General features: G+C 36.0%; 1 protein-coding gene across 3 annotated transcripts in view; it reads right to left on the reverse strand.

Moving 5' to 3' along the window:
- MLLT10 (MLLT10 histone lysine methyltransferase DOT1L cofactor) overlaps positions 1–20,263 on the reverse strand; it is a 123,772-nt gene that overhangs the window by 50,884 nt on the left and 52,625 nt on the right. For all 3 annotated transcript variants that reach the window (XM_058817299.1, XM_058817216.1, XM_058817372.1), the window contains 3 exons: positions 13,232–13,327; positions 7,380–7,635; positions 4,772–5,341 (listed from right to left, as the gene is read on the reverse strand). In XM_058817299.1, the coding sequence (XP_058673282.1) occupies positions 4,772–5,341; positions 7,380–7,635; positions 13,232–13,327 (922 nt within the window). The remainder of the gene's footprint in view (positions 1–4,771; positions 5,342–7,379; positions 7,636–13,231; positions 13,328–20,263) is intronic.

The following is a 20,263-nucleotide window of genomic DNA, read 5'->3' on the forward strand; positions in this document are numbered from 1 at the left end:
ATGAGTTTTAAAGACTCACTGAAATTTAACACTGACAGTCTAAAAGCATGGAAGTACAAGGTATTCATCATCAGGAAATGTCAATACTTCTGGCTCTAGCTGCTGATAACAAATGTTTTACTTAAAAACTTTGATGCATTTCATGATAATCCTCATTTTCATAAACTACTTCCTCAGGTGATTTCCTCCCTGTTTCCTGATTAACATCTCCATGTTTCCTACACCAACAATCATCAATTTTAACATTTTAATCTTGTACACCATTCACCAATCCCAACACCGCTTCTGTTAAGCCTCAAACATGAAGGATGAAATTCTCCATGCACTGATTTTGCCTTGCATGCTTTCTATACCGTTTGCTTAGTCTTCAAATACCATTAGTATCTATTAGTATCAATTAGTATCAATTTCTGCTTTATATTCTATCTCCTCTGAATACAAACTGGCTTTTTTAACACAGCAAGACTTCTGCTTTATGTGCTATTAAGTTTATCTGCACTTTGCAGATAAACATAATAGCACAAACTGTTTTAGAATAATTTTTCCTAAAATCTTTCTCCCAAGAGAAAGTCAAACTTTAAACACAGCATCCTAAAGATTCAACAAAAGAACAAAAGTACTGAGGGACTTGGTATCCAAATGAGAATAATTTCAAGTTACTCCTCTACTTTGAAACTCAGAGCTCCCTTATGTCATCAGTGCAACAATGAGCTTAACAGTACCATGACCTAGCACAGCATAACCTGTGTAACACTGACAAAGGTTTCAGCACTGCTTGAATCAGATGGGAAAGGAGAAAAAATATACATGGAACTGATCTGCAGCATTTGAAACTTGACTGCACAAGATAAGATCAACTCAGAATTCGAAATACTGCTTTAATAAAACACAATACTGGGTTTGGATGAGTCTTTTATTCCAAGAAGTGTCCAGTGTTCCCAACCAGAGCATACTGAAGATTGGCTAAGGGCGGAATATATATGGTGAAGAGATAAAAATGTAGAAAGACAAATTCTAATTTCACCTCAATCAGGACAAAGGAATTCCAGAAGATGGACACATAAGGGTGCTGAAACAATGGGCTAACCATTTTGAGACCCACTTGGTAATTTAATCTTTTCCAGTCTTCTTAAAGAAAAAAAAATATGGTTTTTTTTGGGGTTTACAGTACATATAACCGCATAAAATCAATTTTACAAAAATTAAAATATTGAAGCAAATAATCCCCTAAAGTCCTTAGCTACTGAAGTTGATACTGTACAATTTGTTGTACATTTGAAAACAAGAGCAGAACCGAGAAAGAGAGAAGTGCCTGAAGCACTGTAAGAATTCCAGCAGCAAATATCCATGCTGAATTTGGAAGACAACTGCACAAGAACTTTATTAACCATGAAACAGAAATTTCAGATAACTTCTGATACTTGATTCTTTCCATTTTACATTGCTACATTATTCCAAAAAAGTCAGAAGGTACTGTACATCACACAAAAATGTTCTTTTTCCTGTTGCTGAGAGACACAAGCTCTCAATGCTTTACAATACTAGACTAGAAATCTTTAAATATTATTCCCTAAAAGGATGGTGAGAATAAACTTAATCCTGAGAATACAGCTTGGGCAGCTTTGACTTGGAAAGGTAGATAGCTCTGTAAAGTAGTTGAGTTTAGATTAAATCAATACACACTTTCCCCTATTAAAAGATTCAGATCCTGAAATCACTCAAAGACCAACCCTATTTGGGGCGAACCATTATCAGCTTTATACAATTCCTCCAATAACTTAGGCCTTTTTAGACAATAAACTTAAAATGCTTGTGAATTCTCAAAAAAAGAGAAGTATGGTTTGTAAATGAGCTGGTATCTACAGAACTTTGGTGGGTTTTTTTTAAAGAGAGTACTAATGAAATGTTAATTTATTGCAAAAATTCCCTATCACCCTACCAATTTAAATTTTATTTCATTTTTTAACAGTTAATTCTTTTCCTTTGAATACAGTGTTAAAGTAATGCATAAAATGCTTCCTGTCAGGTTATAAATATATTTCAGAAAAAAATAACAGAGAGCATAAAGATTGAACATTCAAGTTTAACCTTGAACACATCAGATCTGCTGCATGGCAAACACAACCTGAGTTTATGTGCTGTAACAACTTTTAATAACCTGTCCTTATACTATACCAACATTCATGGTACATTCCTGTTATTAAACAGGAAAAGAGAAGCCCTTTGGACTGGATAACTTTGGAAATTACAAATAGTTCTACAAAATTAGCTGAATATACTCACTCTGAATAAAACATTTTGGGAAGACACTTAATTACGTATAAATAGCACATGATGAATCTGTGTTACCTTTTAAAATAAGCTTCCCTTCACACTTCATCTCATTTGAACATTAATTATGAACACAATTATCATACATCTGTGAAGTCATATTTTTCATCATTTTTATGAATCTCTACAAGTACTCTTCAGAAAACTGAAAGAGAATGATAGCTTTACATTGCTGTTAGGAAGACTATTAGAAAAAAGAGGAGGAGATTCCTACAGAAGTGCCTCAGCAGCTTTGTTCAGTATGGTCTACCTCATTCCTGATTGGGCTTCTTTCAGGTATCAAGGTAATTCCAAGGAAGAGGCAATAAAAAGTTTTTGACTTGAGTACTCTGTGTTTTCACTCACTACATTTAGATGCATAAAATCTTATCTGGGAGCTTGGATCAAATAAATGAGATTCGCTTGTCGGATCTTGTTACTCAGCAAAGTAGTGGGGACATTGAAAAGAGAAACATTAGAATATTACTCCTGAGAAAATACATGTTTCTGATAATACTGGTAATACTCAAATGTCCTTTTTCACTGCAACATAAAAAATCGTGGTAAATTGGGTTATTTTGGGTCACTAAACCAAAAAATGCTTATGATGAAGCAAGAAGAACAGCACTACAAGTGTAAGAAAAACAGGAGATGAGGGAGAAGAGTACATTACAAAAATAAGCTGTGATTCAAGCAGAAGTTTCTGGACAAATTTAGAGCTCGTGCTCAAAGATATCCCATTTGTTTTTGTATCTCTGGGTTTTCCTGGTTTTGTTAGGGTGATTTTGTTTATGAATTTTGTTTGTTCATTTATTCATATCCATGTTCCTTGGCATCCTCAGAAAATATCACTGTTTTAGAGGTCTAATGCTGGCCACCAAGAATCTAAGTATACTTAACAGATGTAAAACCATAGGCTGAATATCACGATAAGAGTAATAAACCAGACACACTATTTCCATCCATGTATTTATTTACCAAGAGTTTAACATTATCACTGGCATCTTCTATCTATAAGAGTGAGAGGTAATGAAGAGGCCAAAGGAAGCAAGAATGGACCAGGGAAAGGCCTGTTCAAGGAGCTGATGAGAGCAGAATGTTCTACAATAAATATAAGAGGGAAACTATAAATAAGTGGGTCACCCACTTCAAACCAAGACCTTGTACTTCTATCTCCTACCCCAACTACAGCAATATGTAATCCCCCTCCAAGAGATCATAAAGGAATAAGAAAGTTCATACTATAATAATCAGAACACTGATATGAATCTGTTAGATGCTCACTGTTCTTAACAGGTAAGAGGTAAACACGCTCTTAAAACTGTATTTTAAACAGAAAGAAAGTAGTAAACTATGAGGTTTTGTCAAATGCCATTTTTCTCCACTGATTTTAATATAGGAAAAGTATTTTTTAATATAGCTGCTGCTGTTATTGCCTTTACTACACATAATAAAAATGATCATTTGTATCAAACTGCTTTAAAACAATGTGGCTTTGACATCAAGTTTTTAAGTACCTGCCTTGTTCTGAAAGAAATACAGGGTTTTTTTCCTTGAACTACGAGTATTTTAAAAATATCTCTTGCTTATAGAGTGAAAAGTATATAATACAAATAGCATAAAACTCTCCCCAGAAGTCAGTATTCAAGCTCCCTTTCTCTCTACCCCCAAATCAGAAAAATGAAGAAAAAGAAAATTTAAGAAAAAAAAAATTTTAAAAAAAAGGACAAAAGTTTGAAGTTTCAGAAGTGAGGTAATTTGTTATTTTTTACTTCACAAAAGCTTTGAAAGAAACTTCAGAGCAACAAAGACTTTGGTAGATAAGAGTATCCTGCCAGGCCATTCCACACACAGGTTTACTGGAAACAGAAAGCCTCTCACAGCCCCAGATGTGCATAACATTTAGAACAGAGGAAGAACAAACCAGCCAATTTCAATTGCTAAATAGCACACAAGAATATGAAAATGTCATCCAGCTGCACAGGAGTCCAGACTCAGAATATAATTTTACATGTTTAAACTGGTCATTCTCCAGGTAGATAAAATGGAACTGAGGGACACATTCAGCAAAGCTGACATACCTGAGTACCAATTTTGTTTTCTCTGTGTAACTGAACACACAGACAATCAAGTCAATACTATCACTCTTTTTTTTTTAGCTAAACCTGTCACACATAATTTTCAAATAACCTATTTACATGCAACTTTTCCCCCTACAGCTTCAAAACCTGCATTTATATAGCCTCTAGGTCAATACACAGGTCCACCTACTACAGCCACCTACAGCACAGTGGCACCTATACATGGAACAAAACTTACTTTTCCAACAGTCCTTTTTCCCCCAGTGTGATTTTCATGATACTTTATATGATACTATGTTCCTGAAAAGCATACTCAGAATTATAGCTAAAATAATAAAAACATATTTTGAGGTAAAAAAACAAATTCAATAGATGCCTACCTGAACCCACTGGAGATGAACCAACACTAAGACTCTGTAAACTTCCATTCCTGAGCAAAGTTGGAGATTTTTGAAGACCAGAGCTTGTCACACTTCCTGCAGCAGATGCCACAGATGAAGTTGGGGAAGCAGAAGAAACTGAAAGATGGGAAAGACTTTCTTGACTTTTATTTCCTTTAGGTCTACCAGGCCCATGTTTACTTTGCTTATTTCCTTTCCGTTTCTTCTCTGTTACAGTTTCTTCTTCTAGTCCAGAAGTTTGAGCTCGTTTGTATGCTGTAGGAGTAAGGCTTGAGTTACTTATGTCTCCAGGTGAGCCGTCAAAGTTTTTAGACTGGGGAACAGCTGCTGACGATGTAGGAAGACCAATTAAGGAAGTGAAACAATTGACTCCACCCTCTTGGCTCCCAGCCTCTCCTTTATGTACATCTTTGGTTGACGAAGCCTGTTGAGAATGTGTGAAACTGTCACTTCGCAGATCTGTGTCTGTAAAACTCAAAAAGTCTTGGGGAGACTGAACTGAACTTCCAGAAGATGACTTTATGCTCCCAGGAGTGCCCAAAAAGCTTCCTAAAAAGAGAAAGAAGTACAATTATGTCTTTCCCTGTAGCTGATGAAAACCGATGGGAAGTATTATGGTCTTAGAATAAAAAATTTTAATGTGAAAGACTATGAAAAGCTTTACCAAGAGCTAAAGAATTCTTTAAATAACTCATTGGATTGGTTCTCCTGCTGATCTTCACTTTGCTGGATATGAGTCTCAGATTCCTGTCTGAGATTCAAATTTGCATCTGGGGCACAAACAGGTGAAAATGAGTAAAAGAAGAATAACAATCTTGTTGCTTAGGCACCTTTAACATCCATCACGTTTGGAAGCCATAACAAACACTTGGTGCAAATTGGAGCAGTTTTTTTGAACATACAACTATATAAAATGAAAGCTGATAGAAATGTGCTATGATCACATATACACTATGCCCACAATCTTCCTTACCAATTCTGCCTAAAATCAAGAGTCTGGCAGAGGTCAAGGAAACAACAACAACTGGGCTTAATTCTCCCCAGCCGAGGAGGAGCTCATAGAAGACACTTTTCAAAAGTGTAAGAGAGAAAGTGAAAAACAGTGTATGAAATTGGCATTTTAAGACTTCTTTAGCACTGTCACAGAACTATAAAGATCTTTTGTGCAACAGAATTACATTCCTTCTTCAGTACTTGGAATGCAGTCATTTCATCACTGTATTACTGTATTCAAGGCAGAAAATGAAGCACTCTTGGGAAATACAAACATCTACATGCACTAAAATTCACTGATTTTATACAGGTGGGTGTCTGTGGGTACTGTTTCACAGAATTCAGACTGAAGACAAACATCAAGAAAATATTCCTAACTGTGACATTAGGTATAAAAAACCCATGTCCTTTAAAAGCTAGTGTTTTATCATTAGTACTCCACTCAACATTGTTACAAATTCCACTTATAATAAAATTTATTTAAAATAAAATTACATATAAAGTTAACTAAAAGACTTTAAATATAATTGTTTTGTATTTTAAATAAGTTATATCAACTTCCCTTAATGCAGCCCAGAAGAAACTGCATGCACATAATTAAGATCTATTTTGCAATCTGCAGTAGGACTTTTTCTTTAAATGAGGAATTACAGAAGGCAATTTTCAAAGTTTTGAGAATTTAAAAAAAAAAAACCTTCCTCTTCTTTCAAGTAAAAAAAACCTGAAATACTGAAAGAGCTCTAGACAAATTTACAAGTGTTCACTGCATAAATAAATTCAGAAGGAAAATCACCACCACAAAGCATAAACAACAGTCAACTACTAGACACCACAGTGAAAGTTACTAAAAATTACTTTATAGAAGACCTAGTGTGTTGTTTCCAAATAACATGTTTTATTAATTAAGGAATTTGAAAATAAACTTTTAATTTTTTTGATAATTTTTCAATTCTGATAAAGATGCCATAATAAAATTTGCTTTTAAGAAGTGTTCATAGTGCATGTACTACGTTTTAGCAAGCTCAAAAAGTAACAGATTTTGTACTACCTAAGGCAAATAAACCTTGCATACTTTTAACATACTTGACTTCTGTTCATATATTTCAATGACAAAACAATTAAGTAGAAAGGTCTTGCACTCTGAAGGAAATTGTATATTTTCAATATCTGCATCTTGAAAAATTACTGAAGGGCCAATGCATCCTATGCATTAGGTAGTCCAGTTCTGTTCTTTAGCCAGTGCACTGACTAAAAAACATCAGTATTACTCTCTCAAAGAGCTAAGACCTCTGGACTCAAATTCATAATAAAGTTTACCCCAGACTAACTTTCTGGCACATAAAGACACTTCTGTTTAAGCTAAAGAGAAAACCTCAACAGTCTGAACAAAAGCATCAGTTCTGCCTTTTTAAAATGTACAACTTTCTTTTTCATGCTATAGCAACAAACATGTTTACCCTGAAAATGTTAGGTTTAAAGTGAAATAACTTTCTCAATATTGAGGATGAAAGATTAACTACTTTTCAAGTTCTGCATACAAAAAATTTCTAATTCATGTCAAAGCAGAAGTTGTGTTACACTTAACAATCAGTACCTTGCTGAAAAGGGCTAGCTGCAGTCACAGCTGTTCCTGGATTTCTTCCAGCACCAGGCTTTCTTCCCCTCTGACCTGAGCTGTGACCTGCAGATTTCTTCCCTTTGCTCTCTGACCCTCTAGCCTCTGAAGAATCTTTTCCACTTGAAACATGTGTAGGAACTTCCTGGAAATTTGCATTTGTAAATCGAGCTGAGGTATCTTCCAACCGCTTCAAGGAGCCTGACATGGAGTTGTTGCTAGTGCTTGTGTATGTCTGGCATTTTAAAAGAGAGAAGAAATTAAAGAAACAAGTCACACAAAAAACTCTCACAACTGTTTAAAGGACCTCATTCTTTCAAACAAACACAGAACTGTTCAAATACTAATGTAACTAGAAACAGCAGAAATTACAGCAGCTGAACTCTGAAGATTCTCAGCAAACAACTCAAGTACATAAAACATCATTTTGTGTAAAAAAATGCATAATGGCTTTGGTTGAAATTTTTACTTCACTGAGGTAAATGGAAAAATCTCCTGGGTATGATCTTTATAGTCTATTTAAATAGGATATTGTTATTTTATGCTTAAAATTAAAAATTAGAAAATAAACTTTTAATGCTTTTCTGAACATACAACTTTATGCCTTTTTTCTTAAACTGGAATTGTTGCATCAGCGGTGAAACTGTTCAAGATGTCAAAACCAAGAACTTGGAATTTTATGACTTTATAGCCTCCACACCAAACCAAAATCAGCTCCCTGGCATGTGAACCATCCCCCATCCATCCAATTCCTTTAGGATCACCAAGTAAGGAAGACACATGAGACAGGTGACCAAGACACACTTACTTCAAACCCACTCTCTGACAGGCACAAAAACACCCCTGAGCTCCCAATGCAAATTTCTTCCTCAACCCCTATCCACCCCCAAGATTTCCAGCCCTTTTCCTACATTCATACACTCTCCATAGGGCTTTCAAAAATTTCGTCTTTAGGTCCATTATTTGTCTGTTAAATTTTACCAGAATTGTTCCTACTGGTGAACAATAATCAAAAGAGGTTTCACAGAAAGTAATTAGGTGGGAAGGGAAACTGTATGCACAATATTAGGAAGCCATACAAGGGAATATTATTGTTCTCGTGATTGAAAAAAATGTGGAGTTGTGGTAACAGAATTTGAATAATGTAAGAAAGAAAATGAAAGCAAAATCAGGAAAAAGAAAAAAAATCTACTCTTATTTATACTCAAGACACCTAGTAAAACAGCTTTTTTAAACAATGTATAGATCAAACCAAGAAATTACTCATCTGTTCAAAAAGAGCTTGTCTGGTTTTCAGTTCTTTACAGAATAGAATTTAAAATAGTACCCACAGTTATCTCCATTAAAGACTATACAAACACATGCCTCTTAAAACTGAGCATACACACACATTTTCCCTGCCCCAAGTGGGATGCTTGCTGAATTTAGGCCTACAACAGAATGTTTCTTCATCTTTACAGAAAGCTTTGTATAGCAGCTGTACAAAGTTTTCCATATTTTATTAAAATAGCTAAGCCATTTACATAAACCTTACTTTTCAGTTGCAAATTACAGAAGACAACTAAATATACAAGCTTTGAGGAAAGCAAATACTTCAATCTATTTGCATACCAGGCCAGAAAATGACAAGTAGGCATTAATTTACAAACACTGTGCTGTGATTTGGTTTGACTGCAAGTCTGAAGCCCACTCCTGGCAGATTTTGAAGAATATGCATGCACAACACAGTTCTGCTTTGGAAAATTTTGCTCCCACAGCTATTTGTGTTTCAGAAGGTGCTGTAAGGTGTACTGAAATCTACATGCTTACTCAGAGAATCATAACACAAACATGATGAAATATACCCTAAGCACAGAGAGCTACTGTCATTTTTACATTCTCCATCCATCACTGTGCACCCTGAAGAGCAACACCATCCATCTGCAGCAAGTCTTAAAACTTCTGGGGATTTATGGTAAACATGCAGTAATCAGTCTTGGTACACACAGTACGTGCCAAGGTTTGAGTGGCCTTTAGCCCTGTGCAGATCAGTACAGGGCTGTACCCTTGCACAGAGAGGGGAAGGACCACAGCAGGTAATTCTCCACAAAAATGCCAGATGGTAAGAGCAGGGTCTGAGCAAAAACCAACCAACCCAAAAAACCCCCCAAAACCAACTGAGTTTGCATGGCCAGGTTTTGGTAGATGTGGGGGGCTATGGGGAGGGGGGCTTGTCTGAGAAGCTGCTCCTTGTCCAGGAGAGCCAATTCCAGCTGGCTTCAGGACTGACCCAAAGCTGGCCAGGGCTGAGCCCATCAGAAATAGTGGCAACACCTCTGTGACAAAATACTGAAGAAGGAAAACCCAAAAAGGGTTATTGGGCAGATGTAACTGCAGCCAGAGAAGGAACAAGAACATGTGAGAGAATCAACTCTGCAGACACCAAGGTCAGTGAAAAAAGAGAAGGAGGAGGTGCTCCAGGCACCAGAGCTGAGACTCCCCTGCATCCCATGAAGACCATGGTGAGGCAGCTGTGCCCCTGTAGCCATGGGGATGCAGAGATCAACCTGCAGCCCTGGAAGAAACCACACCAGAACAAGTGGATGCCTGAGAGGAGGCTGTGACCCCATGGAACAGGCTCCTGGCAGGACCTGGAGACCCATGGAGAAAGGAGCCCATGATGGAGCAGGTTTCCTCACTGTGGGGGATCCACACTGGAGGCAGGCTGTGCTTGAGCACTGCACCCTGTGGAGAAGTGATCCGTGCTGCAGCAGCCAATGGAGAAATGCAGCCCATGGGATGGACTCAGGATGGAGGAGTTTGTGAAGGACTGTCTCCCATGGGAGGGATGCTGGAGCTGGGGGAGGACTCTTCTCCTTAAGCAGCTGCAGGAGCAACCAGTGACAAACTGACCACAACCCTCAGTCCCCATCTCCCCACACTGCTGGAGGGAGCCAAAGCTCAAAACATGAGACAGAAATTTTTTACCAGGAGTAAATATGGGGCTGATGGCTCCTCCCAACTAAGAAGGCAGGCAGAAGAAGAGGTAGTAAAGAATTCAAATTCCTAAGTCATTGTAGTTCTTCTTCACACATTCTATATCTACATCCCAAAAGTGAAAAAATGTAGTGCTAATATATTAATCAAAGAGTAGTCAGGCATTTCTTATTTCAAACTTTTTCAAACTTAACTGATTCAGACTGAACAACATTTGCTATGACATGACAGGGATGCACAAAAGTGCCTCTCAAAATAGCAGAGGCTGGAATCTCAGTAAAATTTCTTGGAATTAAAGTCTGCAGAACCAACAGGCAATTCAACCTCACTAACAGAAGGTAAATTCAGTTTATCGTGCAGTCTTTCATGATTTTATCTAAAGAAACCACTCATCCAGATAAAAACATGCTTTAAGACATCACCTGCATAAATGGTCATTACCACTGGATTAAATGGTTTAACATCTTTAAAAAGGAAAAACAAATTTCATTTCAAATTTCAGTTTCCTCCACAGGAACTTTATGGTAGCAGAAGTGATTATATACCACAATAAAGTCATGCATTCAATACAAAGGAAGACTGCTGTGAAATAGAGATCAGGTTCAAAACAATTCTAGCAATTCCAGTTAAAAGGACACATAAAAGGAATACATTAATGCAATATTCTGAACCAAATATTCATCTTAGAAAAAAATAAAGCTTGTTTCATTACTAAAATTTCAATGTTTTGAGGAACAAGTTTATAATCTAGAAAAGCAAATTTCTGTAAATGGTGTTAAAAGGACTTAGGAAAAAAATTAACTGAAGGAAGTAGCCATAGTAAAAATAAAAAAAAAACACTTCTATATATCCAGTAGATACTTTTTAAAAATACATGATTGCACTTAGGAACCTCTGAACAGTAATTTTCCAATAAAAACACCAATAAAAAGCTGAACATCAATTTTCCTGATGATTTGAACCACTATAAAAAAGTCAATAAATGATGCAAACAGGTTAGGTAAAGAAAATCCACATGCAAAAGATTAAATTAAAAAACGAAAAGGGCATGACTATATTCAAATTCCAGAATTAATATTCTGTTTTCATTTAATGAAGTTATGATTAAAGTTCTAGAATTAGAGATTTTCTGTTCACTTTAGCGTTTGCCCTAGCTCATCCCTGTGACTATCCATAGCAGTAAACCTTGTAATTAGGGAAAAGATAGGGAGGACAAAGCAATTAGAAATAAGCTTAGCAGAAAAGCAGAATCCAACTGTGTCTCTGGCATTAAAAGCAAATTCCCATAGGCAGGATGCAACAGATAATCAATATTTCCATATATTTTTTTAACTTTTACAGAAATATACAATAATATCACTTCTTGTAAAAACTTATGATTATTAGATAATCAGAGTACAAGAGGGATATAATTCAAGAAATGTAAGATCATACACAGTATAAAAACTAAACAAAGGTAGTAAAATTTAAAGAAGTTTCCATACAAGTTCCCACAAAGCCTCTCTTACAGGTTATGAATTTTAGAAGTTGTCTCAGACTCAAAAGGAATATGTTTAGGGCAAATTAATAAATGAAATAACCAATCATGTGGACCAGTCAATACTACAACCTAATTTCAACAGAAACTGTCACACTCGCTGATTGCAATCTCTAATGTCACTTAAACCAGCAAAGTGGTAAATTGATTCTACCTTTTCGTCTATTTTTTTTTAACAGAGAGTTATTGAGTTTCAGAAAACCACTGACTACTAAGTCTCACTGGACACAAGAGCATCAAAGAGAATACAGCAGAACAAGAAACAAGACTCTCAACAGAAGTGTGAGCTCCTAATAATGGGATGTTAGCAGTTACAAATTCTCAAGTTAATAATCTTACTATGGAGAATAAAGAAATATGCAAAGCATACTAAAAATCTAACTTTCTTGGAGATTATTCTTGAAATTGATACCACTAGTTGAGAGAATACTTCCAGAGACCAGAGAAAGTATTGGTATTTCAATTGTTCAGAGAACTTGGTATTTCAATTGTTTCAGCCTGTCCTGATGAGGTCTTGGTGTACCATATGCAAACACACATTTGTTGAATGCAACACCTCAGCAACCAAAGCACACACAGTTAACACAAGCCTCAGCACCTTACAGGATGATCTGTGCATATTAAGCACAATTCAACTCAAACCATGATTCCCTGACTCTGATGTCAAACATCTCCACATGAATGGGACACGTTCTTTCCAAGTCTGAAATCAGAAACCCCACTTCTCAACAGTACTGCCCACTCTGTAACACCAACATTAGTGTCATTTTACTGGTGGGTAGCAGAAGTGATTCTTGCTTGTACAAGAGTACAATGAGAACTGTTATTATTTGACCCTGTATGTTCCTGCTGGAATTAGGTATTTTCTAACACATCAACAGAAAGGGAAGGTCAGAGAAGATAACAGAACAACCTGCTAATAAGGGAAATTATAAGTGTTATGAAGTGTGAGCTGTAATTTCATAACTACCAGTTTTAAATGCTTACAGGTTCAGTGTCAGCTCAGCTAACACAAGTGAATTTTGAAGGAAAGACTTTCTAAAACTTCTCAAGTTGTTAAATATACCTTAGTTAAGGAAAATTTACTGGAGTATCACTGGCACCTGAATCAAAATTTAAGTACAAAACTCTAAGCCTTTCTCCATATGAAAACCTTCAAGTATTTTAGGATTTTACATTACAGGAAAAAATACTAAGAGTGCTTCATAATTCTAGAATTTATACCATTATAAAGCTCCTGTATATATAGTAGAATGATTACATCATGAAATTTTGACATAAGTAACTGAAGTGGAAGAGAAAAAACACATTGACTTACTTTTTCTGTAGTTACAGTAAGAGATGGAACCAAAGATGGGGAGGACTCCGACTGCTTCTTATATTTTTGCTTGTGTTTATCTTTCTCTTTATATTTCTGTAAGTTGTAAAGACAATAGAAACTCAGTTCAGCTTCACCATTAACATAACCCAATCTATATCGCATCAAGTGTTATCAAAACTGAAGAGATATGGCAATAATGTCCTGTGCTATTTGGAAAACACATTAATGTTCTGAATGTTTTATAATGTAAGTTTATAAAGTAAATCAAGTATTTATATTTGTTTTCAAAGTGCATCAACTGAAATTGTTCAATAATAACCAGCATTTATGAATGCACTGTTGTTAGTATTACCCATCTTTACAATAATCACTTAATCAACAAAAGAAACTGAACTAAAAACAGAGATATGGCTTCTGTTTCAAAGATCTTCGTTCATTTTTCTTCAAAGATGTCTATCTATCTGCATCTCTGCACCTGCACAGTATTTTTTGTTGGGATACTAATGCAAATTAATGCAAGGTTTTAGCTTTGGCTCCCCTACTGACATGTCCATGCATAAGAATGGGAAATCTGATTTAGATTTCATTTCCAAAAAAGGGACATACATTTTACAGACTAAATAAGTATTTTCCATGGTAAACTGAATAAAATATCAAAGCTATACAAATCAAATGTGCTTCCTAAAAGAGCTGAGAAAGTAATCAGTTTTTTAATTTTTTTCTTAAACATGAATGAAGCATTGGCAGTGTGAATAAAATTGTGCCAACTGAGAGAAAATAACTTCTTATCCCAGAGCCTTTATACTATAACAGAAGTCTTTCATACTGGCAGAAATCAATTTTTGGAGGATTAGAGAATCAGACATAAATCGTATTTGTTTGAATAGTTTAGACAAATACTTTACAAAAACAGTGAGTCTGACAAAACTAACAATTAAACTCAGAACACAGAAGTTCAGTATTTTTTCCAGTCTAATCATAAACAAGTCATTTTTTCTTAGCAATGTAATATGGTTTCCTTAGACAGTCAGTGTCAGAAGATGTAAAGAAACTGCAGCTGGGAAAGAAACTTACTTAAAGCTAGTGGCACTCAAGTATTTAATTTCTTTAATTATATATTTGTGGAATTTTTGTGAACACAAAACTCTGCAGAACAGCAAAATGCACAGCTATTTGTTCAGACTGCTTCTACAGAGAGCTAGTAAAAAAACATGCAACCATATGGATTGACAAAAGGGGTTCAAAAATCCCACTGAGCAGCTTGATAAGATGTCTAAGTCTAAATAGCCATATGAAAACTCAGTAACTGTTCTGAATCTTAAAAACTACCCATGCTGATCTTTCTCTATCAAAATGATAGTCCAAACTTTCAAAAGAACATCATTTGTTCAACAGCAACTGCCCAACCACTCTCACCAAGCACCAGGACAATATGTGCATGCTCTATTCAGGTATGACCAAGTGTCACCTTTCTATTTCTGTCACAATGGAAGAAATATCAGAAATTTATTTCATGGAATCAGCCTGAGAGAGTAAAAGAATGAATTTTTAAGTTCTCAAGTAAAGTAAAATTGGTTAACTGACAACCTAGATGCAAAGCTGAAAGCAAAACACTTTTATCTCTACCTTTATGAACTGTAAATACCAGGTGATTGACTCAGAGATCACCTTGTCTCTAACCAGCCCAAATCCTTTTAACTAAGCTAATTTTGCCAGGAATTAAACAGTTTAACCAAGAAAGTTAATAAATCAAATAAAAAAAACTATCAGCACCAAAATATTATGTAGAACTATACTTGCTAGATACAATACATAAAGTCCTTTTAATCCTTGTACATTTCTTAAAACCCAAAGACAAGTACACTTTAAAAAGCTGATGGGGATTTCTAGGCCTGGGGTTTTTACACACTCTAGTGAACTTGGGGTTTTTTTATCCCCACTGCCATATGGATAGAACTATGGAGATTTTCCCTTCATAATATAGTGAGCAGGTGTCACAATTACAATGGCATACACCACAAGGTAGCTTTTAAATTTTTTAAACCTAATATAGGCTTGTTGAAGGAGCTTTAGATCAGGGAGGCTGTTTGTTTTCTTTTGTGTTTTTCTCAAGGAGAGACTGTTTGTTTGTCCCTTTTTGCACCTGGAAAACATTTTAGAAAGGGAAAAAAGCCTACTATGGAGAGGAAAGATTCAAATGCACTGCATAGTCTTTTCAATAATATCTTTAATGTAACAATCCCCATTACACACACTAACAGAAATGCAAGCAGAAATCAAGGAAAAACAGAAGCATCTACACCAAGACTGCCAGGTTACCCATTGTTTCTGTTGATATGAAAGACTTTCACCAGTGCTAAACTACCAAACTTACTACATCATCAGTCGATGTGTTTAGGAAAACTTGAGTAACAATTTCAATGAACCCCAGAGAAGCTTCAAGAAGGAAGCTATGGAATGGCTAACCAATGCCTGAGTTTCTTTGGCTTTTATCATTCTACTGGGATCCTAAAGAATGTTTTTATTTATAATCTTGGAGCTAAGGGGCAATGACTTTAATACACTTTAGGATGAAACTTCACAACAATAACAGTAAACAATAAGAAAACTTGTAAATTAACATCTTTTCTGTTGACTTTTCTAGTGTTCTTTTACTTCCCATGTTAATTTCATCTAAAAGGCAAAGAACAATAAAACTCTCACCAAAGGAACACTTAGGAGGACCTCAAATTACATTTTGTAACACACTGAAATCAACAGCAGTCCCTACAGGTAAGGAGGTGTCAGGAAGGACAAGGGACACAAGAACAGCAGGAAGGAAGAGGACATAAACAGCTCAGTGTCTGGAAAGAATATAATTGATTTCTGTAAAGTGAAACATCAGCAATCACATCAAATTCCTCCCCCAGATCCAAACCACCAAGACAAAGTTTGCCAGGACAGCTTACCAAGGTTACAGCTTTCCACTGAAAGCCACTGCAGGGGTAACCCATTCAAAGGCCTTCTGCATCCAAATACCTCAATCACAAGACATCTGCTGTCCTTAACTCTACATTTCCTCCTTCTTTTAGGTTATACCTCCTCTCACAATTTTTTCCTTTTTTTCTTTTATTATCTTTTTTTCTTCCCAAGCAAAGTTGAGAAGCATTACTTCTGAATGTGAATTGACTTCAAATGCATACAACATCAAAGAACTGGAGAACAGTGCAGGAAAATCTCTGAAAGAAATGCTCAGCTTTTACACTGATAAGAATAAAAATTTCAACAAGCTGCTGAGACTGCTGAAGAGACGTAGCTCCTACAAAATGACTTCCTGCACTTGCACTCTCTTCTACCACAAAGATGCATAAAAAGTATAAGAAGACTTCTGAAATATCCACTTTGGAATTCAGAAAAGGATTAACAGAGGGACATGAATTCCCACAATATTTAACAAATATGACAGCTTTCAATCAAGTCTGTCTCAAAGGCCACACAAACTAGCCATCTTCCCTACTGCCACAAAACCAACAAACTGTTAGCTCCCAACAGAGAACTCTGCATGCTTCACTTTTTTAAGATCTCTATTCAGTCACAGCTCTAAAAAAAAAAAAACAAAAAAGGGTAGCAACAGTTCACCAAGATAAACATTCATCCATAAAACCACATGAGAGTTCTCCATTCTAAGGAAGGTAATGATATCAAATATCTAATCTTTTACAAGCTTTACTGTAAGGAAAATAAAGGACAGAAATTACTCTTAACAAGGACTGAAAATAATATTACCAGTGAGTGAAAGCTGAGGGAGCATTAAAGGCAGGCAGAACACACATATCCCATTTATATACTTAGGAATGAGTTCAGATGTTCCAAACTCCTGTGCAAAGCTGATAAATGCAATCTGTACAATCTGTAAAACCAAGATTTAGCAGAAGACACAATTCCAAGGAAGAACATATCAAAAAATAAAGGGCCAACAACAAAACTGACAAAGGAAACTTTAATCTTGGTTCACAAGACCAGATTCAGGCAGCTCCTGAAATCTTTCCTACTGTAAGAAAAATAAGGCATGATTGCCATGCAGCCCTTGGGGAAGCACCTGTAACAATGCTGGTCCTGAACAACTCGAAGAGCCTGGATTTATGGTGCAGTTAAACACCAATACAAAGTACCTCAAGTTCATGCATCATGATTAATCAGAAAGCTTTATTTCTCACCAGGGATCTCATTTTTGGCTTTTGTTTCTTACCTAAAAAATTATGTAATCCCATCTTAACTCCAACAGCTACATGTTTCTAGATAACACAACAAATATGGTGCAAAATTTCTGGAATTCTACAGCACATGCTGTGCATTGCTTTCTTGTAGAGCAGGGGGTAGGGGAATGAAGAAGGGGATGGAAATGCATTCTGATTGTTTCTGTTTCTCCCACAAAGATGCAATCTACAAAATTTTTTATTATTACATAATATGACTTCACAAATACACTTTGGTTCCAATTCTTCATTTTTTTGGCTCATTTACTTGTTTTATCACTCTAAATATCAACACTTGCTCATTCCTTTTCTTTAACTTACTTTCAGAGAAACATTTGTCAGACCAGTGAAAAAGACCAGCATCTCATCAAAATATCAAATTAAGGATGCATGTGTAATTACATTTTAGCTGGGATCTGTTAACAGCAAAAGAGATATGATAAAATTTATCTTTTCAAACTTTGGACTTCAGGGTTCGGAAAAAATGAATAACACAAGTGAACAATAAATAGTTCACTTATAATGAACTAGAATTTCTTCTAATACAGAAGAAATGAATGAGTTCAGCTTTTCCTTTAAATAGCATTAATAATTCATAACATTTCCACATGGAAGTATCATTTAACTTGTTAAAGGTATTTACACCTATTTGCAATTCATTTTTGTCTCAGGAACGCACAGCCCTCTTGAAAGGGGATTCTACAGGAGTTTATTTGATTAAAATACATTCCAAAGTTCAGCATTTAACAGTTCACTGTTACAAAAGAAGAAAAAGGTTTTCTGACCCCACTCTCACCTTTCTCAGAGTGCTCAGTGTCAGACCTCCTGAACAGCAGCAACAAAAAACCAAGTGGAGAGTTTTCTGTTGTTTTAGTGAGCTACATGACTTTTGTGAAGAACATGAAAGATGGACAGTAACAGGCATAGACAGATGCAGAACAGAGAAGCAAGAGCTCATGAGTTCAGAGAACAGGAGACTAACTTCTCTTTTGGAAGAATTAAAACACATGCACACTATCAGCAACCACCAGTGCTTACTCCTTCAAGACCAAACTGCTTGGATTGACCTTGAATTACAGCATTTTTATGCCTTCTCTATTACAGAAATCCTTATCCTCCACTACCTTCGGCTGTTCCAATATTTTAAACCTCAACAACATTTTAAAATCTACTTTTCTGATTGATAATTAAGCAAAATCACCTGACTGCCTAAATCCCTCATTTTTCAGCGGCTGTTTGACGTCCTCAAATAATGTTAATGTATCAGAATGCTCTATTAGCACAGAGTACTCATATCAGTTATAGATTTTCTGCACTTTGTGTCACCAAACACTGTAAATAATCCTGAGCTGTCACATCACAACTAGCATCCTCAATGGAAAGCTGTGCATAGTTCTTGCTCATCCCAAATAAGAGGCCAGATCTACGTGGCCTCTTATGTAGGATCAGTAGCTATTAGCAATGTAACCATAATAATAATTGCAGAATGAAAGATGGCCACAATCCCCAAGTTTCAAACTCAAATCCTAACATATCTTATTTTTATAAGAACAGCCCCTTCTCAGGCATCCATCTAGCTAGCATTTCAAACAGTAGAACACACAGCAGAAAAATTCAGTGAAGTAGCAGTGCTGCTGCAGTCACAGTAACAAAAGGATACAGGCAAGAGATAATTTAGAGGGAGAGGCAGGACACTACTGCCAGCATTATTCATATACATATAGTTCTAAGCATAACACTTGTTTTTAAGAACCGCTCTTGATTCAATTACTTAAATACTCAAAAGCCTCATTTAAATGAGTAATGGTCATAATTTTAACCATCAATAGTAAAAAGACTCAAGAATCAATGATAAAAATGCCATCCAAAGCTTCTATGAGGTGCAAGACTACCAACACATATCCAGAATAAGCTAGTCCTTTGATACTTAACACTAAAATACACTGCTTCTGTTATTTGTAGTTTAATATTAATTGTTAGTAATGGATATGTAGTGCCAAACACTTGAGTAGCACTGTCTAACTTCAAAAATGGTGCAAGATTAACTAAAACAATGCAACTATGTATTGTCAGTGCTCACCTTCATTCATTCCTATAAAAATTACAAGTTTGAATTACATATTACATACTGTGAAATGCTCCACTGTCTGCAAGGTAACCTAAAGATACCTGTCACACACATACCATGAAATAGGCAAGCAGAATGGCACACAGAAGGAATCCATTCAATTTTCCTGTCTCAGTCAGCTTAACATCATAGATCACCTTTAACTGCATATGGTCTACCAGAACCCAAGACACAGTATGGGTGAAATATACAACTTCATAAAAAAGTATCAACATCACCTTCTAGAAACTTCAAAGCACTAGTAATCTTGTGTTAATCCAGAATCCAAAGCCAAGAAAAAGAAATTTCAAAGCACCTTCTACTTCTGCATCTCTCACAGTGATAGCTATAGAATTGAATCATGCTGGTTGTGAATGGTACAGAGTTAATTTACTTCACCTAGTTGGTGTGAGGCTGTGTTTTGGATTTGTGCTGAAAACGGTGTTGATAACACAGGAATGTTCTCACTTTTGCTGAGCAGCCCTTATACAGGGCCAAGACCTTTTCTGCTTCTCACCCCACCAGCATGTGCACGGAGGTGCACCAGAACCTGGGAAGGGACACAGCCAGGACAGTTGACCCTAAATGACCAAAGATATCCCACACCACAGGACAACACACTCAGTATATAAGAGTCAGGGAAGAAGAAGAAAGGTGAGATGTTCAGAGTGACAGCATTTCTCTTCC

The sequence above is a fragment of the Ammospiza caudacuta genome, chromosome 1, assembly GCF_027887145.1.
Source record: "Ammospiza caudacuta isolate bAmmCau1 chromosome 1, bAmmCau1.pri, whole genome shotgun sequence".
In the NCBI taxonomy this organism is placed as follows: Eukaryota; Metazoa; Chordata; class Aves; order Passeriformes; family Passerellidae; genus Ammospiza; species Ammospiza caudacuta.